This window comes from Priceomyces carsonii, assembly GCF_900007245.1.
Source record: "Priceomyces carsonii strain CBS4050 genome assembly, scaffold: Debaryomyces_carsonii_scaffold_7, whole genome shotgun sequence".
NCBI classification, from domain to species: domain Eukaryota; kingdom Fungi; phylum Ascomycota; class Pichiomycetes; order Serinales; family Debaryomycetaceae; genus Priceomyces; species Priceomyces carsonii.
Window position 1 is genome coordinate 421037 of NW_026946680.1, and position 24256 is coordinate 445292.

Below are 24256 nucleotides of genomic sequence, written 5' to 3' on the forward strand. Positions count from 1 at the left end.
CCAATGGATACGAACGAGTGCTGCCGCAAAAAGAGAAGCGACTAAGTGATAATCGACTTCAAATCTTATGTATCAGCGTGTGATGTGTCACCGTCTATTTGCAGTAACCTTTCCCGATCTGGTCCCCGAACTGTTCGACTTCGGTAAGTACAGTGTATGCTATAGTTAGAAATCCTATCAAAGGATAACTTTCTGTCTATGTGGAAGCCTTAGAGAAAGTTTAAATGAGCTCAACTTTCTAAAGTTACCTGGACAGTTTTTTTGACTCAAGCGAAAGGTTTTGTAATTCACACTATATGCTTGGTACTGTTATTTCACTGTACTGCCGGCGTCAATCAATGGATCCTACTCTAGCTAGCTCGGTACTAAGCTCTCTACTGGGATCTTTCGACGCTGAGTGGATGGCTTTTACTTTTTGCTCGAAGTAAGACTGAGACTTTCAATGGTTATATAATGGCTGAAGTTAAAAGAAATTGTAGTCAGATGAATGGTCCGTAGCCAATTTAACCCAAATCAGAATCATATTATCAGAGATCGTTCTACCTCTACTAAACGGATGTTATGCAGCTACTATGCGGAAACTATGTCGACATTGTGTGGACGCTATGCGGGACTACACTACTCAGAAAGCTTCGCAATTTCATCTCACTAATAACGACAAAATACTACAAGGGAGAGGGGGCAACATTCAAATGTCAGGGAGTCTAACGCAGTAGTGTCGCTCCGAATTGTCGTCAATGCTTAGAAAATATGCGGTACGCTTTTTGCTACGAGGGGAATAGGGCTCGACACAGGGCCACGACTGAAATTATTCAGCGGATATACTACTCTTGCGCAATTCAACCTCAATTAAAGAAAAAGGAATGTCGTGACACTACATAGCCTTAGATGCCCGACTTCTGGTTGCAGTACACGCGTCTGCTTGACGGACTGCGCTGAAATGACAAAAGCCTACGGGTCTGCGTTAGTTGAAGAGGTTAAGAGGGATGTCGATAGGGGTGCAGCGATAACAGGAGAACACTTGGAGGAAAATTAGCGCTGTACACATGAGATAGGGTAGATGAGCATAGGGACGTCACAACGGAGATCACATCTAAAGAAATAACTATTGCAAATTTAACGTATACTTAACAGTTGTGAGCACTTTATCTATCATGATTGAAAGAACTAGCAATCGGCGAACGTATAGGACCCCTTTTTATCATCTATATTGGAAGTTTGCATGCGAAGGGATATCTGATCCTAAACCGCTTTAAAATAAGATTTTAATATTCTACGACATTAATATTGCATTGCGTGCTTGCATGTAAGGTTCAGAAGAGCAAATTTTTTTGTAGCAATAATTCTCGGAACTATATTTTAAATATTTCACGCCTTTCTGTCGGAATATTGAGCAGTGCTATTAGTGCGATACAGGAGGCAAGGGGACAGGAGAGAACCTCATCTCTGGAACGACGAGAGAAAAGAATTGCCTAGCACCAATCACAAGGGGATACCTACTGCGATCTCTGAAAACGACACCTTTATTTTGCCTTGTCTAGTCCGTTTAAGTCATAAGTGGCATTTGCATCCAACTAGTTCGAATTTGAGATTGAATAGCAAGGTCAAGGCGAGCGCAAAAAGAAAATCCGTAACCATGTCTACCAAAGAGGAAGTCTTGCAGAGACACAAGAAGGAACAAAAGGATTTAGTTGCAACTATTACTGGTTTAAAGAAGCAGTCCACAAAAAAATCTAGAAAAAATGTGATATCCAAGTGTAATGAATTGCAAGAGACTCTAAATTTGAAACAAAAAGACGAGCTTCGTCAATTTGAAGATCATAAAGAAGATGAGGTAACTCCTGAAAAGTTGTTAGAGCAGTTGGAAATAAATAATTATGACGACCATAAAAATACAGAAGACAAATCTATTCACGTAGCATTAACTAAACCAAAAAGAAATAGGCAGAAAGAACGCATAGCTAAAAGACAAGCAGAAATCGCAAAGATGAAAGAAGAAGCTTCTCGCGAAGCTGAAAACACTATCGATTACAGGAAAATAGAAGAGGAATCAATGAAAGAGCTTCTTCTGCGTAATGGCCTTCAGATGCACGAAATAAATCCAGATGGGCATTGTCTCTTCGCCTCGATCGTAGATCAACTACTGACGAGACTCGATTTGACCACAAGTGTTCAAGAATTGCGGAATAAGGCTGCAAGTCATATTTTCGAACATGAAGAAGATTTTATCCCCTTCATGATTGACGAAGAAACTGATACAATGCGTCAATTGGCAGATTACATCGAAGAACTCAAAAGCACGGCAATGTGGGGCTCAGATATGGAAATATTAGCACTAGCTAGGGAGTACGATTGTCCAGTGACAGTATTTGTTGCTGGGTCATCTATGATCAAGATTAACGAACAGGCAACGAATCCCGAATTGAAACTAGCATATTATAAACACTCTTATGGTCTAGGTGAACACTACAATTCTCTTCGTGATTTGAGCTAGCTTTCCTTATCATCAATTAACTTATAATACAGTAATGCATTATGCAAATAGAAATACATGAAATTTTGATTCAATAATGTCGTAGCATATGGAAATTATTAAATGTCCAATGCGTTCGATTGCTCGTATTTTTTTCATTTTTAGACATTGGATACTAATCAACTTGCTTTATTACGCTATTTATTACGTAAGCACTAATAGGCACGTCTCAAGGTAGCCATGTAGATACCGGCAAGGTTGTCCTTCATATTTCCTGCAGAAGGATTAATTAAGGAATTGCGAAAAGGGAGACCTAAGAAAAATAAAATTTTACTTGTGGGGCAGATAGTGTCAACGAATATCGGAGATATTTCTACTAGAAAGTATAGCAAAAGAATGAACGAGACATATGCTTGAGCGAGAAAGTGGAATCTATGGTTCTAATTGGCTCAGCTCATAACATTACGCAATGAAGAGCTACTCATAAGGACACGAGTGGATTCAGACAATAATGCACAATTTATTTGGACCGCGATTCGGAGGACTCCTTTTTCTTTTTTTTTGGTCGAAACGTATAAATCGCTTTCATGTCGATAAGGCTTTGCGCCCGACATACGTTAATTCTCTGAGCGACATTTTATTTGTCCGACCCACTCTTCATTTTTACGATGGCTGGCTCATAATGTCTCCACAAAAAAGTTAACTCCACTTCATAAGTCTAAATTTATATGGCATTACGAAGCGAGCATGCCATTCAAGACGTTTCGACGTTAAAGAATCCATCTTTTAACCCTAACCGATCAAATTGAATATCTCGGTGTGCGATTGAGTGTAAAAATTTATGATACTTGTTTACAAGAATTCTATCCTTTAAGTATTCTGCAATACTAGCACATAAACACTACCTGATGACCTCATTAACTAAATCTTGGGATTATTAACAGAGGTATCTAAATGATACGGAACACAGTCCTGAAAGTCTAACACACAGTTGGCGGCTGTTTCGACTTTTGAGCTTTGGCCAGTTCCACTTTTTAACCACGTAAATGTCGCACTCCTCCTGAAAAATCGACATGTCATTTTATGCTCGCAATGTCGTTGTTCGGATAGGAAGGCTTGCATGCCTTACGTATCTATCTTCGTCCTTTCTGGGTTGCACCTATTTTCATGGGACCTCCTAAGCGTACGAAATGCGACGTACATATTGGAGTTTACCAATGGGTGACATAGATGCATTTTTGTGCTCAAAGTAGTCTACTAACACGATTGAATGAACAAGTAAAAATGGTGACAAACTATGAACATTGAGATTGTTAGCCGGCAATTTAAGTTGCAACAATTTCTTTTCACTGGCGAACGTTTACCATTTCAAGCAATTGTGCCCTTGTTGGATGAGTTTTACACTTTTCGGGTAAAAGAGATTAACGTGCATGAATGCTTTATTATTTTTGTTTGAAGAGACATCTACGTAATCGTCGTGCGAAAAAATTTCTCACCTACGACACACTGCAAGAAAAAGACAGCTTTCTGGGCACTCTTTTTGAGCCTCAAATCGGGCTTGCTTTTAGACCAACCAATCTTAGGCGTGGCTGCAAATCATACACGATCCACGGCTAATGCTCGCAGTCGTTGTAGCTCTTCCGAAAGGATCTCCAGCATTAGTGTTGGAAACGAGATATGCAAGGATGCTTTTTTGTTTCCAGCCACCTTCTTACAAGCGATGCAATTATTTTCACGTGATGATGTTGGAGATCCACATTTCCCGTCTAGCTAAGCTGAGATAACAGCCTGGCATTACTCGTAAGCTGGTGCCGTTAACTGTAGAGCCCGAGCTGAAACGGCATTGAAACAACCAAATAATCAAATACGAAACCAGTCTACCCCTCGTAGCTCGACAAAGAAGGCTTTTCTAGTTTCGCAGCCTCACATAAATGCGTGCATTCAAAACTAGATCGTCGAAGATTTTCACCACCTACGATGGTATAGTAACCTTGAGTGCAATGTCTCTTATAAGGAATGTTTTATGTTTCGTACTGTATATACGGCTTCCAGAGTATTTCAACATTCTCTCCGTCATTGAATGACAATTCGGCACTTGTTGTATTTGGCGATCTTGAAAAGTATCGTCAAATGGATTTAATACTGTATCATTAGCTATATTTAGATGCTAAGGTTCTAGGTCTTCGAGTTCTTCAAGCTAAGAAACTGTAAACTATGATTGCAAATTGCTTGTTCGTGGTTTGAGGAAAATCTGTAACGTGACTTGTGTTTGCGAATATCACTGATGACTACAATTTAACTGAAAATATAAGACATACATTATTAAAGAAATAATTATGGGTTGGTTTTGGGCTGAGAAAGATTTTCAAGGTGCTTCAAGGTGTCCTATCGTCCACTCTAGTGCTGAAGTACCCGCTGAGTGCCCTGTGGGTTACTCAAAGCCATTATTAGGGAATGATTTACTGGGTAGCAAATGTCCTGTGAAAGGAGATGAGGTGTTAAATCCTTTGAATAACATGCCTATGGCTATTTCATCAGAAAAAGCACCTGGTCAGAGAGTAGTTCTTTCGACTGAGAGAACAATATCATCTATTCCTCGTGGGGAACTGGAAGATCAAGGGTTGTGGGAATACCCATCGCCACAACAAATGTATAATGCGATGATAAGAAAAGGTAAAGGCGAAGGAGTGCCTGAGGATGCTGTGGAGTCGATGGTTGATGTACATAACTTCTTGAATGAAGGAGCATGGTTACAAATCTTGGAGTGGGAGAATAACTATACGAGAGAGTCAAAAGTTGAGCCAAGGCTTTTAAGATTCACTGGGCGTCCTCATGATTTGTCACCTAGAGCACAGATGTATTTATGGTTAGGCAATCTATTTCCTGAGACATTTAATACTCAACCACCTTTTGATAGACATGATTGGACTGTATTGAGATCATTAGGTAGAAACAAAGGATGGAAACAAGTAAGATACGTAATTGATTATTATAGTGCCCCCGATGATGAGGATACGGGAATGCCGGCTTTCATGCTTGATACTAGGCCAGCATTAGACTCGATTGAAAATGCTTATGACAGGTTTCATCATTGGTCTCACCCATTATGGAAAAGAGCGATGGGAGAGTTTGATAAGATATGATATCAAAGGATCACCCCTGACAATTCAACCTCCCCCGGGATCTGATTTTATTCATTTGCATGCTTTTCTATTAATTGCCCTACATAAATGTTTTTGATTCTAAATTATAATAGATTATGTCGTGTATTTTCTATTTACAAGTGTTTTAAAGAGTTTCTGTAATTTTTCTTAATGTGTTCTCGTCGACCTGGTGCTTCTTGCTTAAAGACTTCAATATTCTAGGTAATTCAAAGCCCATTTCCCTTAAAGGTTTTCTGGAAAGTTCATCGAGAATAGCCTGGATTTGTTTAGAGTTTCCACGTTTCATGAAATGAGTTATCAAGAAATAATAGGTATAAAAATTAGGTTCCAAGCTGCCATCACTTTGTTTTTGAAAATTATAGAAATACTGAACTGCTAGCTCCTCGTGCTTAGGTAAAAGAGATTTAATCATCATGTTCCATACTCTGGTATCATTTCTGATATTTTTGATATAGTATGCAAACAAAACTTCCGCCCTTTCCACGGAACCAAAGTCGAGTTCTCCCTGAAGCATTGAAGTGACTAGTTGAGCAGAACTTCTGTATTTTTTAGATGCATATGTATATAATGTTCTTGCTGCTTCTAAATTACTACCATCCTTAACTAAACCATCTATCATTGTACTGTAAGCATAATCATTAAATGGAACACTACCTTGTGTACTAAACTCAGTTAGTAACTCTCCAATATTGGGCGATAACCCTTTCTCACGATGCATTTTGAAGAATAGGTCCATAATTATTGTGTAAGTTCCAATTTCTTCTGGAATATTATTCCTCTTCATGAACTGGACAATACCATCAACAGCCTTATAATTTTTGACTTTTGCATAGTAATTCAAAAACGTATTCATTGTTGTTGTAGAAGGAATGTAGCCCGATCCATCTTGCATATATTCTTTCAACTTTGATTCGGACTCGGCGATTTTTTGATTCAAAATTAAGCCTACCAAGATATTGTTCTTTGTAGCATAAATAATGGGCAAACTTCCATCACCTGAATTGCTATACTTTTGTAAATATTCATCGACTTTATCAAATCGATTCAGGTTAGAAAAGGCTGCTATAATAATCGAAAGAGTTTTCGGTGTGATATCAATTCCATTAGAAATGATTGTGTCAATTGTTCGTTCGATTACGGAAACATTGGACTCTACTTCTTCTGGTGACATTCCCGCAAGAAAGCTTGGGTGACCCATCGCTCTTAGAAGATAATCCCAGGATGCACTACTTGGCTTCTCAATACCATTCTTGATCAAGTCCTGGAAAAGTCGAAATACATTCTTGAACAGTTTACACTCATAATACCCATTCATCAATCTCACCAATGTGTTCTCAGTAATTGGTGTTTTGCTATTAAGGGCCGAATTTTGAATTTGCTCGTACGTACGATTTAATGCATTAACATCATTTGAGGTAATAGCACGATTAATTTTCCTGACAACTATGGACCCATTAGGATCAAGCTGGTCCAAAGTAATTTTATCCAACTTTTTGGAAAAAATTTCAAAATCTGCTCTGAGAGATGTGGTGAGATTTAAAGATGCTATAGTTCTTCTTATTTGAAATATCTCAGGCACCTGGTCCGTCTGCAAAATCTTCAAAGCATCGTTGAGGTTATATTCAACGTTCTGAATTAAACAGGATTGAACATAGGCATAATAGGCTAAATTTCTAAGATCGCTCTTGTTGAATATGATTTTTTCTTGTCTCATAAATCCATAATATTTAGAAATTAATGGATTATCGGTAGATTTCGAATACTCCAAAAATTTGAGCCAGGTCTTCAAGACATTTTCATAACCAGTTCGATTATCATCCCCATTTGAAAGCTCGTGTGCAGCAACTGCTGTGAAATGGTACTGATGAGCAACTGAGTATGTAGTGAAAAGATCCAACAAATCTTCCAACGATTTATTCATAGAAACAGTATCATCTTTGGCCCTTCCCATGATATCTAACAAAATTGGTTGGAAAATCGAATAAAGAGAGTCTTCGGGAATCAGCTCAGGGATCTGAACTTCTCTCAAGTAGCTCAAGCCTTCTTCAAGAATATCGATAGCTTCGTTTAAGTCATTAGTCGACGTCCTTACAGAAGAGCGTATCTGTTCCGTGATATCCTTTAGTTTCCGGTTCAATGGTTTATACTTTTTACCACTTTTATTTTGCTTCTGTAAATTAGGACGATTCTTTTCATTTACAGTCAGTTCTTCCGATTCTACTTTATCTTCTTGAGAAGACAAGAAAGATTTTACAGTAGATTGATACCGTGAATTGATAATAAGGCCAGGGCGAAGTTTTGATAATATAGGTCTTAAGGTACCATTATAAAGATTCCGTCTCAGCAACACCATATCTTGCGCTCTTACTTTATAGCCGTTGTTCAAGACTTAGAAAAATGCCTTTGAACTCTTTGTGGAACGTGAAAAATTTTTGTACGCGGAACTAAAAAATAGACAGCTTTGGACTATAGAGATAGATACGTTGTCATGAGATCATCATAGAAAAAAGTACGTACATTTAATGGAAATGACAGTTTTTGTGTGTGAATTTGTATTAATTACTATATAGCGATATTTATAATGTCTAACAAAAAGTCAGTCTGTTAGTATTATGAACTTTGTAGACATTGAAAGTACTTATCCATATCAGTGGATGACACGATAATCAGATATCTAAATACATCTTATCATGAACAGATTAATCAACTGAGCTGGGTTTAACAGTAGAGTCTTTGTGACTCATTATCATCATTATATGCGTCTCAAAATATTACTGTAGGATAAGTACATAGAAGAAGCCTAAACAGCTGCAGAAAGCCATCAACATCTTTGAATGGATACTTACTTAATTGTATTTTAAGTAACAGTTTGAGAACTCTCAAGTCGTTAGGAAAAAGAAAAATTTTCTTTTCTTACTTCATCGCTTGTGGATATTTTTATGTTCATTGAAAACGTTCGCGATAGTTGGCAAAAATTAAAGTAAGTAAAAATAAAAAATTTTTGTCACTATTATGTTGTAAGTAAAAGATATGATAGCTACACTTCATCGAGTACCACTTTCAAAATAATTGTAATTATGTTTACTGAGATCAAAACTCATATTTAGAAAATAACTTAAAGAGTAGAAAACTTAAAGATAAACAACTAAAGATAGTTCTACAGTCTCAGCTAAATGTATATCTTATTGTGAGTCGTGAAGGATGGCATTCCTTCAAGCGGCACTAGTATATACTGTTTGTCCCTTGTCACAGTTTGCTTGCTTATAAGCATTGATTTCAGATTTATAGATGTTAATTTTAGGTCTACCAACTCTGCCATGATACCAAACCATACTAGGGGTGATCGCAAATTGCACTTCAAACTTATCAAGATTTAATATACCAATTCAAAGATCAAGGACTACAATAAGGTAATTTTATCCTATTACTTCTATTCGAATTGACTTATACTATTCTAAGAAAACGTAATGTCCCTGTTAATATCGTGCTTCCTAGCGCCGCGCCGTTCAAAAATAGGACTAGCAAAAGGGACAGCTCTTATGGGCTTGCAATATCATATTTGATGAGAGCATATTCGTCTTACAGGTTGATACAATGATATACTAGATACCTACAAAAACTGTCAGAAGAACATAAGTGGCAAGATTTCAACAGAAATAATATCGATATGATAGATATGGAGACAAATTAGACATAACAAATTACTAGAGTCAACTTCATATACTCTACTTTTTGGCTTCAAGAATTTGACTCAGTGAATCGATGACGGATTTTTCCAACAGAATTAGATTGAAACCCAAGAGTTCCTTGGTTTTAGAATTGTCAATTTTTGCTAAAGTGGCCGTAACAGAGGGGCCACTTCCAACCTCACCTGCTGGAAGTTTAGCCTTTAATGATGGAAAATTACTTCTGAGAATATCCAATATGTCTTGAGTACAAAATCTTCCGGCAGACATCAACAACCTCTTGTTTTTAGTACTTTCCTTTTCAAAGGCAACCAAATGGGCCTGTGCGACATCCCGAACATCAACAAAGCACCCTTTGAAAGCTGGGATATCATCGCCTTCTTTGAGTTTAATTACGGAATTGATGACTTCTGATGATGTATTCAAAGTCTCTCTAACATCACTATCAAAAGCTTGGGGTCCAAATACAAATCCTGGGTTGACCGTCGTAAGAACAAAATCAGGTTTTTCTTCAGCAGTGAAGTCCCATGCAGCTCGTTCTGCAAATGTCTTTGACCCCCTATATCCTGAAATCGGATTCGTCAAAGCTTCTTCCCAAGTAACGTCGTTCCAAGTCAGTTCCGAAATTGTAAATGAATGGTCAATCTCCTTCTTTGCTGGTGCTATAGCCGCATATGAGGACGTAACAACAACTCTTGTAATATTAATCGACTTTTTAAACAGCTTTAAAGCATTTTTTGTACCATTAACAGCCGGTAAGAGGAGATCTTTCTCGGGGTCATTCGACTTGAAATGAAAAGGTGAAGCAGTGTGAAGTGCAATTGATATTTGGGGATGTTTGTTAATGACCTCATCAAGAGCATCCTCTTTCTGAATATCTGTGACTACTTCATATTGAAAAGATTCCGAATCTAATAGAGACTGCAATCTTTCGCCTTTTTCTTTAGACCGTACAGTACCAATTACGAAATATCCATTTTTCAATAATTCAACAACTATGTGTTGAGCTATAAAGCCGGTAGCTCCAGTTACTAATACTGTAATTGACATTTTATAGATAGCTTATACTCCTTAAAATGTGTTTTTGAGAACAAGGATCAAGAAAGTTACTTTAGCTTCTCACCGATTCCACTTTTCGGCAAAACTTACCTCTTTTGTCTCTTATTTTTTAGGTATTCGGTCGTATTTGCAAGCTTCCCGCACGCAGTTAGTCTGAGTTTCCTATCAGATCAGGTAAAAATCGTTATATAATACAAGATGTAGGTTAGATTACCAATATCCGAAACCTCTATGATCATTTTTTTTGCTCAATGGCTTCGAAGAAGTGACTTATCGATGGATCATTTTTTTATTTTCCTTGTTTTGAAAGTTTTGAATAAATGACTGTTGTAGTATAGTATTTTTTAGTTCACATTCACAAATGGAGCTCGGTGTTGCATGTTAGATTCTTTAAGATGAACACAGCATGTAAAGTCATTGGGAAAAGAAAATGATTAGTGCTTTTCACTGAGGAAAGAAAAGAATTTGGATGTGATGCTGAGCTTGGTCTTGCGGTTCTATTCCAGATAAATAAAAACTATTTGAGCCAAGAATGACATGGTAAAATAGACTGCAGACTTATATATCGTCAAGAAACTTTACTGTTATAAACCCGGAGCCATTATAGAAAGCTATAAATCAGGTATCATGTGCTCAACCTTCCACGGTATAGAAACCTTCGGACAAAAGAAACAAGTTCCTCTCCTAAAAGTGAGCTCTGCTTGAGTTCAAACTACGACTATTTAGTATTCTGTATATGATTACCACGTAGTCACTCATTTTGAGTAAGTCATTCTCTTACAATTACGTACACCACTCAAAATCGAATTTTCTTTTGCAGCTTTTACCGAAAAAAAGGATGTTCACTGATCAAATATTGATATAAAAGCTAATAGATCCTTCTTCATACTTAGAGGAAAGAGAAGCTATCTTGTTTTGCTAAATACGTTAACAGCTTTGACATTAAGACTAAGATACTGCATAAGTTTATATTCCAGTGATTCCTAAGTGATTGCATTTGACCGCTAAAAATTTGTTCAAGAATACTGAGCTATATTTTATTTGTATAATAATAAGATTTAGCCATGGCTCGTATAAAAGAATCTAGGTTCCCTTATCAGCAAAGTATAACACAATGAAAAAGAAGAAGTGAGTATCACCACTTCGTAGCGGCCAGCTAGGCTATTCGTGGAATGTTATCTCTAGAAAATGAGGATGGTGATACAGAAGTCCAAGTTGTGTCTTAAGCGTTAATAATTATAACCAACTTCAGGTGTTTTCCATCAGTTCAGATTATGTTAACACATTTTAACCATTTTTTTTTTTTATTTGATGTTTCTTTTATCTCCAATTACCTTTTCTTTGAAATTTCTAACACACAAGACCTCAAAATACTGAAACAACCGAATTTCTTGAGTTTAGAACTGAGATGGCCAGGCTACTAGGGTGCTGCAAAAGAGAAGGGTTTTCTTCTAATCTTGAACAAATCAGCTCATGTAGCATTCAAATTAATTTAAATTAAGACTAATGGCAGTACGTCACCATGCTACTGTAAGGTGAATTTTTTTCCATATTAAATTTACATTAAGCTTATGTATTGCTTAATAGTAATCAAATTCTCTGGTAAAGTACCTTGTACCTTGCAAGATTGAATCTCGGCCCATAAAAAAATAATGTTCTTTAAACCTTAATGTAATGATGCTTATAATACTAATGCTTAAAAAAAAATTATAGTTGGTTTTGTGGTCTAGTTGGTTATGGCATCTGCTTAACACGCAGAACGTCCCCAGTTCGATCCTGGGCAAAATCAATTTAATGCGCAAATGGTTTAGTGGTAAAATCCAACGTTGCCATCGTTGGGCCCCCGGTTCGATTCCGGGTTTGCGCATTTTCTTTTTGTACTTTAGAGTCTGTTATCTCGTTACAGTTCTTAAAACATCTTATAACATTTCGATTCGATTAAAATCGCATATACTGCAAATCACAAGGTGCTTATGCAACGTGTGGCTTGCTTGAGCCCCTTACTTTATGAATGATCCTAATTATAAGTATTCCTTTCAGAAGCATAATACTGAGGAACATGAAACCAACACTCAACATGATGGATTGCTTTTTTTCAATTATCAAGAATTCTTGATTAATAACTATAAGCCACTCTACTCGAGTAATATTGAGAAAAAGCCTCTTCTAATCAATCATTTTCCTAATGTTTATGTCCATCAAGGTTCAGCAAAGTTTAAACAAACCAGAATAATACGAGTGCCAAGAGTATATGATAAAGTCAAACATTCAGACTTAATCCCCCAATTTTCTGAATTCATCCCAGGTCATGAACCTGCGGCATTGAATGATGGAACAGATTCATTTGATCCAAAGGGGTCCTTCGATGGTAATGTGTTTGGTTACACTTCTCAAACAGCATTGGTACCGGATCTATTATCGCAAGAAGACTTCGTTAAAATTGTCCGAGAAGTCAATTCTTTCTTGTTTGTTGCTTCTGATCCCCACAATATTCACAATTTAATCGAAAATATACTCAATTTGTTCACAGCTAATTTATTCTCCATGATTGTTAACAAGTATATTTTCGAAGGTTACAGGAGGAGGATGCTACGGGAATTAGAAGAATATATTGACAAAGTAAACGAAGGCTTTAAAAGAGCTCAGAAAGACTTAAGAGTAATTTCACCCAAAAGAAGTGGGTTTTTATCAGTAAGTATATTTTAAAAAAATTTGAAGTATTTCGAAATCTAAGAGAAGTAACGCATTACTAATATTAAACATTATAGCTTGATATTCAAATCCCCCAACCGAGACCTGGACATGAATTCAGCCTTTTGAGTGAGGATATCACTTCGGTGAAGAGGTCTTCACCGTGACTCTAAATATTATGAAAAACAGAGTGTCTGTGCCTGTATATTATTTATACTCAAATAAAATTACAATGAGATGTAAGACTTGTAATACTTGAATTATCGATCTATTTTGCTGTTAATGCATGTTCCGTCTTCTGCTAAGAGGTATGAATGGAATATTTGCAATTGAAAAGCCATCGGGCATATCTTCGTCGAATTTTTTGGGGGAATTACAAGCCATTTTCACAAAATCATCTGTTTTTCATCAAGACTTGATTGACGCAAGAAATAAAACGATCAAAGCATTGAGCACAGATAAAAAATGGCTGAAGCAAAAAATAGATAAGAAAGTAAAGAATCTTAAAGTCAAAATTGGTCATGGAGGGACCCTTGATCCACTAGCAAGTGGAGTTTTAGTAGTCGGTATTGGTAATGGTACCAAGAAATTGCAATATTATCTTGGGGAATGTAATAAGACATACGAAACAAAGGCTCTTTTAGGCATTTCAACTACTACAGGTGATTCAGAGGGTGAAATAATTACCAAGAACAAAACAGATCATATCACGAGGGATTTAATCGAGTCCATAGCTTATAGGTTTGTTGGTGATTTACAACAAACACCGCCGATTTTTTCAGCATTGAAGATGAACGGAAAGGCATTATACGATTACGCTAGGGAGGGAATCCCTCTTCCTAAGCCAATAAAGCTGAGAAAGGTTAAAATCCACGATATTAAAGTTCACGAGGAAGATACTTTAAGCAGACTGCATCAGTTTGCGTCTTTAGAAAGTCAGTTAGATGAAAATGGAGTACCAAAAGAGCATCAGCTTGCTCGAAACCCCACGTTAAATGATTCATCGTTATTTTTTTCTGATCAATACTTGGAGAGAGCGGAAGTGGAAGGGCTTCCCAAGGAACCTGTAGATCCTTTTCTTCTTGAAGAAGGGGAACTTTTACCTGAAAAGCTTCCTTTAATTCATTTTACCACTGATGTTTCATCGGGCACTTATATTAGAAGTTTGGTAAGTGATATAGGAAGAGGATTGGGTTCTTCTGCATACATGGTTGAGTTGATTAGAGTAAAACAGTCGGATTGGGAATTAGGTAAGAACGTTTTCAAAATTCTGGACTTTAAAGATCGGAATGAAAAGGTGTGGGGACCAGTGTTGAAGAAGGTTTTAGATAATGGTTCTGATGTTAACGTTGATTTAGAATTCAAATTGTTGACAGGCAAGCTTTCACTGTCATCCAATGAAAAAGAGATTATCGAGGAGCAGAAGGTAGAGGTAGAAGTTAGCGAGGATCTGCAAAGGGATGCTAATGAGAGCGAAGAACCAAAAACAAAGAAAATACGTTTATGACTTGATGGGGTGAATCAATCGCTTGGTCTGGATTATGTAGACTTTTATAGATGAAACCTGTATATTGATGCATGTTAAGAAAAGACATCGATGAGATACTTCGTAAAGAGATTTGCCAACATGTCAATTTATGGGTGCCTTCAAAGACAGTCGATCAGGGTCTTTTCCCTGCATTGCTCGATTTTGAGGCAAATCTATACACGAACAACACTCAACCCGACAAACTTCACTCTAAGAGAGCCAAAGAATATCTCGTCTAAATGTGTTTTGGTGTTAGCCACTCAGAATGTATTACATGATGTTATCAAAGAATCATTGAAACATCATGAAAAGACTGACCTACAAATTGTAGTAGCGGGCATTGACTCAGTTACTCCAAATTCACAAAGAAACGGTGTTTCAGAGATGTGGCTCGATCAGTACGTGAAATTACATGATGCAAATCTCTTAAGCGAAAGGGACGATTTTGACAGTGCTCCAGAAGAGCATGAAGATCCTAAGTCAGTCAAATCAAGAAAAAATTGGAAGCAAATTGATAAATGTTTAAAAATTAATTTCTCAGAGCATTCTAGAGTTGAACTACAGCCCAGTAACACACTTTTCTCTACAGGAAATTTGGTTACGATGTTCTATCTCCAGCCCAGACATTTAAAAGATCAAGCATCAGGGCAAATTTTAAATAATCTTACGATTGACCTTTCCTCTGGCATAATTCCAGAAAGTCCACCTACAGAAATATATGACAAATGGACTCCATTGCATTCACAGTCTGATGAAACCTTGAAGATCACAGACTGTGTCGGAAATTTAGTGAAAGCCATTAATAAGAAATCTGCCGCTGGATACCTTGAGTCAAATGAGATGCTTTCAAATATTTCTTCAAAGGATACTGAAGTTTATGTCAAGATATTTCCAAGAAGTAATAATCACATCTTACGGTACAAAGTGATAGCAGGGGGTGGCGGCTGGGGTTCCAAGGCCAATATCCTTGTACTCTCTCCAAATGCAAATATTCACAAAGGCGACAAGATTGAATTTTACATGCTTACTCCAGAAGATAAGAAACACAACAATAACCCCATGTCAAAGCTTCCGCAGTCACTGGAGGTAATCATTTTTGAGCGCACCTATGAAGAGTTTTCGTACAACTCCGAGGATTGCGGAGTAGAGGAGGTTTTAGAAAATGTCTTTGGTTGCGGATGTGAGGCAGGCTTCAAATACAACAATATAATGTATGTCTCCTCCGGTGAGAGATTAATTGTTTTATTGTAGTTCTGCATGGACGTGTATATATGAGTAGACGTCAATTTGGCGTGGCAAATACAACAATTTTAGCAATTGATCCTGACTATGAAATAGTCAAATCTTCAAATATGATAAACTATATCAAAGGAGATTTATTCTCTCACAGAGTCCTGAAGGCAGGAATAGTCTCAATTCTAGCTCATGCTTGTAATTGCCGTGGCTCCTGGGGTGCCGGAGTAGCAGCAATTTTTCAGCGTAAGTTCCCTTCCACATATGAGAAGCATTACAAGTACTGCAAGGAACATTCATCAAACCCTGCGGGATTGTTAGGGACGACCCAGTTAATTCCCTCCAGTCCTAGTGATGCAGGTAACAAAAATGGGGAAAATAATGTCTACGTCGCTTGTCTTTTTACAAGTGATTTTGCTGGAGCAAAGAAACTCGGGCCTCAGGATATAGTGAGACACACAGATGCAGCTATGAGAGATTTAATTCACCAAATATCTGCATTTGAAGCTAACAATGTGGAATTTGAGCGTAATGACGCTGGGCAAATTATTGTTAACATGCCAAAAATTAATGCTGGCTTATTTGCTGTGCCCTGGTCAGAATCCGAAAAGGTACTATTAAAGTACGACACATTGCAAATAAATATATACGTCATCGATTAGCTATATTATTCTATTGGGATCCTTACTTTTTTTGTGGTTTTCAAGTTTCTTTTCAAAATTAATAAACACGACGTGAGACATTGAAGTGTTACATGTAGTCCGATTGTCTAGCATACACAGGAAATTTTTGCTCTTTGAAATTGCAAAAATTTGAAAAACAATACAAGCACTCCTCTCAACAGGACCATGAATGTGTTCAATTTCGATGAGGAGGTTTTATCTGACGACTTGGGCAGACTAAAGCTTGAAGATAATCCTCTTCATTTCGAGGGAGTCGAGGAGCAGGAGCGGATTCTAGATCCTTATGAGATTACTCCACTTAATGCGCATTCGTTTAACAGAGATGAGATTGCTACGTTGATGTCGCACCAGAGGCGGCGGTCTTCTGTATATAGCCGCCTATCGGTAAACTTGTCGTCTTCAATTTCTTCTTTTAATCAGGAGCTAACTATTCCTGCGAACTATGAAAGTAATCCTGAAGATTGCCAAAGAGATTCTGGGGTGACAGTTGATCATATTAATTTTTCGAAAAAGACATTAAGCGACTTCGAACCATTAAAAGTCTTGGGCCAGGGTGCATATGGGCGTGTTCACTTAGTACGAGATAAGAGCTCCAACAGGTTGTTTGCTCAGAAACAGGTGAGGAAACCGACGATTAACATTTTGAAGACAACGGACGAAAACGAACATCATATAAAACGAACGATTTCAGAGAGACAAATATTAACCAATATAACTCACCATCCCAATATTGTTAAGTTATTCTATGCTCTACAGGATAGAGACAAGTTTTATCTATTACTAGAATACATCCCCGGTGGTGAACTTTTCCATCATTTAGCATCCCCAGAAAACCAACTAGGCAATGCATTTAAAGAGAGCGATGTTGCTTTCTATGCAGCAGAGATGGCATTAGGTTTAAGGCATTTGCATAGACTAGGAATCGTTTATCGAGATTTGAAACCAGAAAACTGCTTATTGAACAGTTCAGGACATTTGGTATTAACAGACTTCGGGTTATCAAAGACTATTACTGACGACAAGAACAATAGATGTACATCAATTATCGGAACACCTGAATACATGGCGCCAGAGATATTAAAAGGCGAGTCATATGGTTTTGCGGTTGATTGGTGGTCTTTGGGATGTGTGATTTATGACATGATGCTGGGAAAACCCCCATTTACTGGAAATTCACACAAAGCAATTCAGAATAAAATAGTAAAAGAGAAGTTGAATATTCCATTTTATTTCTCGTTGGATGCAAAGGATATGCTTCATAAGCTTTTGAATAAGAACCCAAATAAAAGGTTTTCGGTCGATGAAAAATGGGACCAATTTTCTAACCATAGGTTTTTCCGAAAGATAAATTGGATAAGCCTAGAGAAGCAGGATCTAAAAGCTAAACCTCCAATTGAACCCGTTATCACTGATCCTAGTTTGGCTGAAAATTTTGATACTCAGTTCACTAGCTTACCAGTAAGTGACTTGAACTTTGACGAAACTTACAATATACCGATGTCTCATCCTAGTGGTAGCCTTTTCAAGGGATTCAGCTATACTGCAAGCAACAGTTTCATAGAGAGATTCAACTAGCTTTGTAATATTTCGAATACTCGCGTACGTAATAGTAGTATCGTGTGAACTGCGACTTGCAACATGATAATTCACAAGTAGCTCATAATGCCCTGTATATAAATGTTCGTGTGAAAACGTAAAAATGCTCTTTTGAACACCGTTTATATTATCAGTGTCCTTAAAAACAAGCCACTTTGAAGGCAAAAGTTCAATTTGGGAAGTAATCTAAAGTAATCTAAGATGGATGAAACATTAATTGCGACTATTAACAAGTTACAAGATGCATTAGCTCCTTTGGGAGGAGGTTCATCGTCACCAGTTGATTTGCCTCAAATAACTGTAGTGGGTTCTCAATCCTCTGGTAAATCATCAGTTTTAGAGAATATAGTCGGTAGAGATTTCTTACCTAGAGGAGCAGGAATAGTTACAAGGAGACCACTTGTATTGCAATTAATCAATAGAAGAGCAACGCCAAGACCCTCTAACGAATTACTTGATATTAATACTACTAATGACAAGGGTGAGGCGTCGGAGAATAACGCTGATGAATGGGGTGAGTTCTTACATTTGCCCGGTAAGAAATTTTTCAATTTTGAGGATATTAGAAGTGAGATTGTCAGAGAAACAGATGCTAAGACAGGTAAAAATTTGGGTATATCGCCGGTTCCAATTAATTTAAGGATATACTCTCCTCATGTTTTAACATTGACTTTGGTTGATTTACCGGGATTAACTAAAGTTCCTGTTGGTGACCAGCCCAAAGATATCGAAAGACAGATTAGGGATATGGTTATGAAGTTTATTGGAAAGCCAAATGCTATCATATTATCCGTCAATGCCGCTAACACAGATTTGGCCAACTCAGACGGGTTGAAATTAGCTAGGGAAGTGGACCCAGAGGGTTCTAGGACTATAGGTGTTTTGACTAAGGTAGATTTAATGGATCATGGTACCGATGTTATTGATATATTGGCTGGAAGGGTCATTCCCTTGCGTTTTGGTTATGTACCTGTAATAAATAGGGGTCAGAAAGATATTGAGGCGAAGAAGACCATAAGAGAGGCATTAGAGGATGAAAGAAGATATTTCGAGAATCATCCTTCTTACAAAGCTAAGGCACATTATTGTGGAACCCCGTACTTAGCCAAGAAGTTGAATGGTATTTTGTTGCATCATATTAAAGGTACTTTACCAGACATCAAGATGAGGATCGAGCACTCTTTGAAGAAGTACCAAAATGAATTAAGCTTATTGGGACCAGAAATGTCAGAGTCACCCACTTCCATTGCTTTAAGCATGATCACGAATTTTACTAAAGATTACAATGGAATTCTAGATGGTGAATCAAAAGAATTAAGCTCTCAAGAACTAAGTGGAGGTGCCCGTATCTCGTTTGTTTTCCATGAAATATTTAAAAACGGTATCAATTCCTTGGATCCTTTCGACCAAATCAAAGACGCTGATATCAGGACTATTATGCATAACACTTCTGGATCAGCGCCTTCTCTTTTTGTTGGAACTGAAGCTTTTGAGGTCTTAGTGAAGCAGCAAATTCGTAGAATGGAAGAGCCTTCTATACGTTGCATCAATTTAATTTTTGATGAATTGGTAAGAATTTTGTCGCAGATACTTTCCCAAACTCAGTATTCCAGATATCCGGCATTGAAGGAGCAACTTTCTCAACACTTTATTCAATTTTTGAGAGATGCGTTAATTCCGACTAATACGTTTGTGATTGATGTGATAAAATCAGAGGAGACATATGTCAATACCGCTCATCCTGACTTATTGAAAGGTTCGCAGGCTATGGCTATCGTTGAGGAGAAATTCCACCCGAAACCTCAAGTCGCGGTTGATCCAAAGTCAGGAAAACCTTTGGCACAGCAACCAGCCCAGCAACAAAGTCCACAGTCTCAAAAAGACGATGGTTCTAATGGATTTTTTGGGGGATTTTTCTCATCGAAAAACAAAAAGAGATTACAATCTATGGAGGCTCCTCCCCCGGTGTTGAGGGCAACTGGAACTATGAGCGAAAGAGAGTCCATGGAGACAGAAGTTATAAAGTTGTTGATTTCATCGTATTATAATATTGTTAAGAGAACTGTTGCAGACTTCATTCCAAAGGCAATCATGTTAAAATTGATTGTGAGATCTAAGGATGATATCCAAAAAGAGCTATTGGAAAAGCTTTACAATTCGCCTGAATTAGGTGATCTTGTCAAAGAAAACGAACTTACAGTTCAAAAGAGAAAAGAGTGCGTCAAGATGGTTGAAGTCTTGAAGAATGCTAGCGATATAGTTTCCAGTGTTTAGAGGAACTGTGTCGATAATTTAAGTTATTTAAGTATATTCTGCCTTGGTTTAATACTAGATTTGATCCCTATAAAAGTAATAACTTCTTTCATCGAATCAATTAGATCTTGTAAATCAGTGCCTCTCTGCTCTTCTTAAATTCTTCGAATTCATGCTCGGAATTCAGGTCGGAATCTGATCAGCAATTTTGTCTTTTTTTTTTCAGTCATTTTTCTTTCGCAAACGTATATTCGATTCATTTCTCTTCAAACGTTTAGAAAAGATAGATAACATTGTTATAGTGTCTTGAAACTAACTTGAATTACAGAGAAGAAGTCATAACGATTTCAGTTTCTTGAAAACTAATTGATCAAATAATTTCGCTGAACCTTTCCATCCCTTAATTCTAAAGTACTTAAGAATTATCTGGTGAGAGAATAATTGAGTGAGGATTTGAGAGATTAATCCTTAAACATTACAATTGCATAACCTTTCACTCTTTTTTTGAAAAGTTATATGCCCAAGAAAGAATCACGACATACTTTCCATAATAAATTACTTGAACCTGGATAACATTGATAGAGAGTTATAAAAACTAATATCAAATTCAAATTTATTCAATTGCTAACTAAAAGTTTCCAAAATTTCCTCGCTTATATTTTGTTGACATACATTATCAGTTCACTTGGTTGTTGACCCTCCCCCTTCCACCGAGTGAAACAAAAAGAATTTACATTTAAAATATCAAAAACAAAATCTAATTAAATTTTGGTGAAACGTTTCTTGCTACTTCTCTCTTCGTTTCAGCAGATTTAATTAGCTTCATAAGAGACGAAAAACCTCAAACTAAACTACAAGAGTAAGTTCCAAATTAAAAGTAAAGGTTCTTTTTTATCTCGAACTTCATACCATATTAATCGAGAAAAGGTACAAATAGTATAAGTGTATAAACACTGAGAATGGTTGCTCCTTCATGTTCAAATGGTAGTTTCGTTGATCACGAACTCTCTACGGTGTTGGACTCGACATTTGCGTTCGAGGGTCCTGAAAAACTTTTAGAAATTTGGTTTTGGAAATCGGAAGATCATATCCCGTTAAACTATCCAAAAAAGGGATTAAGATCAATTCCTGTTTGTCAGTGGACTGAGATGCTTGACCTTGTAAATTGTAAGATATTGTCGAGGAAATCATCATCTTCTGTTGATGCTTATTTGTTGAGCGAAAGCTCTCTATTTGTATTTCCACACAAACTTATTTTAAAGACTTGCGGTACTACTACAACTTTGGGATGTCTCAAAAGGCTCTTCGATATTGTGACGGAATCCTACTTCAAAAACAAGGTTATATTTAAAAGTTTTGACACTTTCAGGGTTTTCTATTCTAGAAGGTCGTTCATGTTTCCTGATAAGCAAGAGGACGTTCACAAGGACTGGAAATTCGAGGTGTCTAAGTTAAATGACTATTTTGCGAACGGTAAGTCATACGTGGTGGGAAATTGTGCAAGTGATGATCATTGGTATCTTTATACTGGTGGCTGTGATTCTGTTAGTGCAAGTAAAGACCAGACTTTTGAGGTTTTGATGACTGAGTTAAACCAGGAGAAGGCGGCACAATTCTGTACCTCGAGAACTCCTGGAGAGCTTGCTTCTCTGTCAGACTCTAATGCTTTACATGACTTGGGTCACGATATTGGTAAAAAGATGATGATAGATACCGAATTGAATATGTTGTTTGGATCGGAACAAAGCTCTACACATTTACCTTCTCCATCTTTGTCCGATTCTATGGAATTAGAAGAAGATGCACGTCTGGGAAAAGTTAGTTTTCAGCATGATTCTTTTTCTTTTACTCCTTGCGGGTTTTCATCGAACTCAATTAGCTCAGATGGTTTTTATTATACGCTACATGTGACACCGGAAGCAGGATGGTCTTACGCCTCTTTCGAGACTAATTTTCCATTCTCGGATGCTAGCTATTGTCAAAATCCAGTCGATTTACTATTGAAAATATTAGCTACTTTCAAGCCAGGCAGATTTTCTCTAACTTTATTCAGCGCACAATTGGACGCACTGGATGAAGGTTTTGATAGTTTGCAAAATTGTGATATTGTTTTGAAAAAGCTTGGTTACATTAAGCAAGAGAAGATTTTGTATGACTTGATGAATGATAATAAACTACTATACTTAAATTTTCATAAAAGAAGATGATAAGTTTCTGCTGCAGTCGCAAACTTAGGGGGATACTGATAGTTCAATGATTCCTTGACAATGGTTTTTTCGTACTCTTCTTTCCTTCACTGGCTTAGGGAGACGTAATCGAAATCTAACTTCAATATGTTCATTACAAACGTCAGTACGTCTTTCTTTCGAAAATTTAGTTTCTCAAGGTTTACTTTTTCATATTGATTCTTTTATCTTACTTCTTTCGCGTAATATACATTGATCCCAATCTAACACCTCATCAAATTACACACCTTAACGCTCAAGTTACATGCATTTACGAGGCAGAGAAATAGATGGTTAATTCATTTCAAAATAAATAAAACAAAAAAACTAATTAAATATTAAACAAAGTATATACAACAATAAGATTAATACATAATCATTGTTTAATTAGTTCACTTGAATTTTTTACCGAACATGATAAGTTGCAATTGATCGTACATGGAAATAACACCTGCACCAGCGACACCTCTCAAAATGTTAGCACCACAACCTTTGAACAAAGCACCAACACCTTCAGCAGCGACAACTTTTTGGAAACAGTCTAAAGCACCCTTGTATTTAACAGCAGTACCAGAAGTCATCATCATTCTTCTTCTAACAGTATCTAATGGGTAAGAAGCGGTAGAAGCACCAGTGGTAACAGTCCAACCTAACAAGAAAGAAGCAAGGAAAGAACCCTCTAATGGACCAATTAAGACAACAGGCTTTAAGGAATCGTACAAACCGAAGTATAAACCTCTGTAGACAATGATACCTGCAACAGATGGACCGAAACCTCTGTACAAACCAGCAATACCGTCAGAAGCTAAAGTCTGCTTGTAAACATCCAATAAACCCTTGAATTGTCTCTCACCATTACCCTTCGAAGACTTGGCATCATTAGCCAATCTGGTTCTGGCATAATCCAAAGAGTAAACGAAAGCCAAGGAAGTGGCACCAGCCAAACCACCTGAAGCCAAGTTACCAGCTAACCATTTCCAGTAACCCTCGTCCTTTTTGAAACCGAACATGGCCTTGAACTTATCCTTGAAAGCAAAGTTCAAAGCTTGGGTTGGGAAGTATCTGATAACATTAGCAGTGTTACCTCTCCAGAAAGAAGAGATACCTTCTTCAGCAGCAGTTCTCTTGAAACATTCAGTAATACCATCATATGGTCTTGCTAAACGACCTTGTTTGATCATTTCTTCTTGATTTTGAATCAATAATTTGACTCTTTCAATTGGGGCTGCTGCAGTCTTGGAGACAGCGGCGGAAACACCACCCATTAAAAAGTCAACTAAGAATCCGTCCATTTTAATTACCAGAAGTCTCTACTACTATGAATATATGTTAGTTACAAGCTAAGTTGCGAACTATGAACAGTTAAGAAATTATATAAAAATTCTTTAAAGGATTTCTTCTGCCTTAAATATCGGATCCGTTCGTCGACGAAAGGGGGTTTAATATAGGAACTTATGAGCGGGCTATTTCGGGCTGGGCGCTAAAACGCGCATTTTGATTTGTTGAATGGCAATGCATAACCCGGGTAACGATTTTTTGCGATGGGCCTGATTTTCTTTAAATACCTCTTTCAGGTGCCAGAAAAATCTATAAACAATATATGATGAATCGGAATTGTAAGAAGGAAATGCAGTAATGCAGTCATCAGAGATGTACACTATGGAG

At 37.2% G+C, this 24256-nt stretch overlaps 13 protein-coding genes across 13 annotated transcripts, besides 1 other annotated feature; 9 read left to right on the top strand and 4 right to left on the bottom strand.

Moving 5' to 3' along the window:
* Positions 1-1636: 1636 nt before the first annotated feature.
* PRCAT00006037001 (uncharacterized protein) lies at positions 1637-2494 on the top strand (the record flags this gene model as incomplete). Its single annotated transcript, XM_062956155.1, has 1 exon — positions 1637-2494. One exon carries the CDS (start codon positions 1637-1639, stop codon positions 2492-2494), a length of 858 nt encoding a protein of 285 aa, XP_062812686.1.
* Positions 2495-4809: 2315 nt separating this feature from the next.
* Positions 4810-5616, top strand: CYC3 (holocytochrome c synthase; the record flags this gene model as incomplete). The annotated part of the gene is made up of 1 exon (XM_062956156.1): positions 4810-5616. The coding sequence occupies one exon, from the start codon at positions 4810-4812 to the stop codon at positions 5614-5616; it is 807 nt and encodes a 268-aa protein (XP_062812687.1).
* A 145-nt stretch (positions 5617-5761) lies between these two features.
* PRCAT00006039001 (uncharacterized protein) lies at positions 5762-7990 on the bottom strand (the record flags this gene model as incomplete). Its single annotated transcript, XM_062956157.1, has 1 exon — positions 5762-7990. The coding sequence occupies one exon, from the start codon at positions 7988-7990 to the stop codon at positions 5762-5764; it is 2229 nt and encodes a 742-aa protein (XP_062812688.1).
* Positions 7991-9362: 1372 nt separating this feature from the next.
* On the bottom strand, positions 9363-10373 carry PRCAT00006040001 (SDR family oxidoreductase; the record flags this gene model as incomplete). Its single annotated transcript, XM_062956158.1, has 1 exon — positions 9363-10373. One exon carries the CDS (start codon positions 10371-10373, stop codon positions 9363-9365), a length of 1011 nt encoding a protein of 336 aa, XP_062812689.1.
* A 1589-nt stretch (positions 10374-11962) lies between these two features.
* Positions 11963-12250, bottom strand: PRCAT00006041001 (uncharacterized protein; the record flags this gene model as incomplete). Its single annotated transcript, XM_062956159.1, has 1 exon — positions 11963-12250. One exon carries the CDS (start codon positions 12248-12250, stop codon positions 11963-11965), a length of 288 nt encoding a protein of 95 aa, XP_062812690.1.
* Positions 12251-12389: 139 nt separating this feature from the next.
* PRCAT00006042001 (uncharacterized protein) lies at positions 12390-13088 on the top strand (the record flags this gene model as incomplete). Its single annotated transcript, XM_062956160.1, has 1 exon — positions 12390-13088. One exon carries the CDS (start codon positions 12390-12392, stop codon positions 13086-13088), a length of 699 nt encoding a protein of 232 aa, XP_062812691.1.
* Positions 13089-13359: 271 nt separating this feature from the next.
* Positions 13360-14580, top strand: PUS4 (pseudouridine synthase; the record flags this gene model as incomplete). The annotated part of the gene is made up of 1 exon (XM_062956161.1): positions 13360-14580. One exon carries the CDS (start codon positions 13360-13362, stop codon positions 14578-14580), a length of 1221 nt encoding a protein of 406 aa, XP_062812692.1.
* A 120-nt stretch (positions 14581-14700) lies between these two features.
* PRCAT00006044001 (uncharacterized protein) lies at positions 14701-15852 on the top strand (the record flags this gene model as incomplete). The annotated part of the gene is made up of 1 exon (XM_062956162.1): positions 14701-15852. The coding sequence occupies one exon, from the start codon at positions 14701-14703 to the stop codon at positions 15850-15852; it is 1152 nt and encodes a 383-aa protein (XP_062812693.1).
* A 20-nt stretch (positions 15853-15872) lies between these two features.
* PRCAT00006045001 (ADP-ribose 1''-phosphate phosphatase) lies at positions 15873-16496 on the top strand (the record flags this gene model as incomplete). Its single annotated transcript, XM_062956163.1, has 1 exon — positions 15873-16496. The coding sequence occupies one exon, from the start codon at positions 15873-15875 to the stop codon at positions 16494-16496; it is 624 nt and encodes a 207-aa protein (XP_062812694.1).
* A 186-nt stretch (positions 16497-16682) lies between these two features.
* PRCAT00006046001 (AGC family serine/threonine-protein kinase) lies at positions 16683-18092 on the top strand (the record flags this gene model as incomplete). The annotated part of the gene is made up of 1 exon (XM_062956164.1): positions 16683-18092. The coding sequence occupies one exon, from the start codon at positions 16683-16685 to the stop codon at positions 18090-18092; it is 1410 nt and encodes a 469-aa protein (XP_062812695.1).
* Positions 18093-18314: 222 nt separating this feature from the next.
* Positions 18315-20387, top strand: VPS1 (dynamin-like GTPase; the record flags this gene model as incomplete). The annotated part of the gene is made up of 1 exon (XM_062956166.1): positions 18315-20387. One exon carries the CDS (start codon positions 18315-18317, stop codon positions 20385-20387), a length of 2073 nt encoding a protein of 690 aa, XP_062812696.1.
* Positions 20388-21123: 736 nt separating this feature from the next.
* Positions 21124-21192: a sequence feature (Short protein (PRCAT00006048001, CUM68326.1) was converted to a misc_feature.).
* Positions 21193-21325: 133 nt separating this feature from the next.
* SPE2 (adenosylmethionine decarboxylase) lies at positions 21326-22573 on the top strand (the record flags this gene model as incomplete). The annotated part of the gene is made up of 1 exon (XM_062956167.1): positions 21326-22573. One exon carries the CDS (start codon positions 21326-21328, stop codon positions 22571-22573), a length of 1248 nt encoding a protein of 415 aa, XP_062812697.1.
* A 410-nt stretch (positions 22574-22983) lies between these two features.
* PET9 (ADP/ATP carrier protein) lies at positions 22984-23883 on the bottom strand (the record flags this gene model as incomplete). The annotated part of the gene is made up of 1 exon (XM_062956168.1): positions 22984-23883. The coding sequence occupies one exon, from the start codon at positions 23881-23883 to the stop codon at positions 22984-22986; it is 900 nt and encodes a 299-aa protein (XP_062812698.1).
* Between the last annotated feature and the right edge of the window lie 373 nt (positions 23884-24256).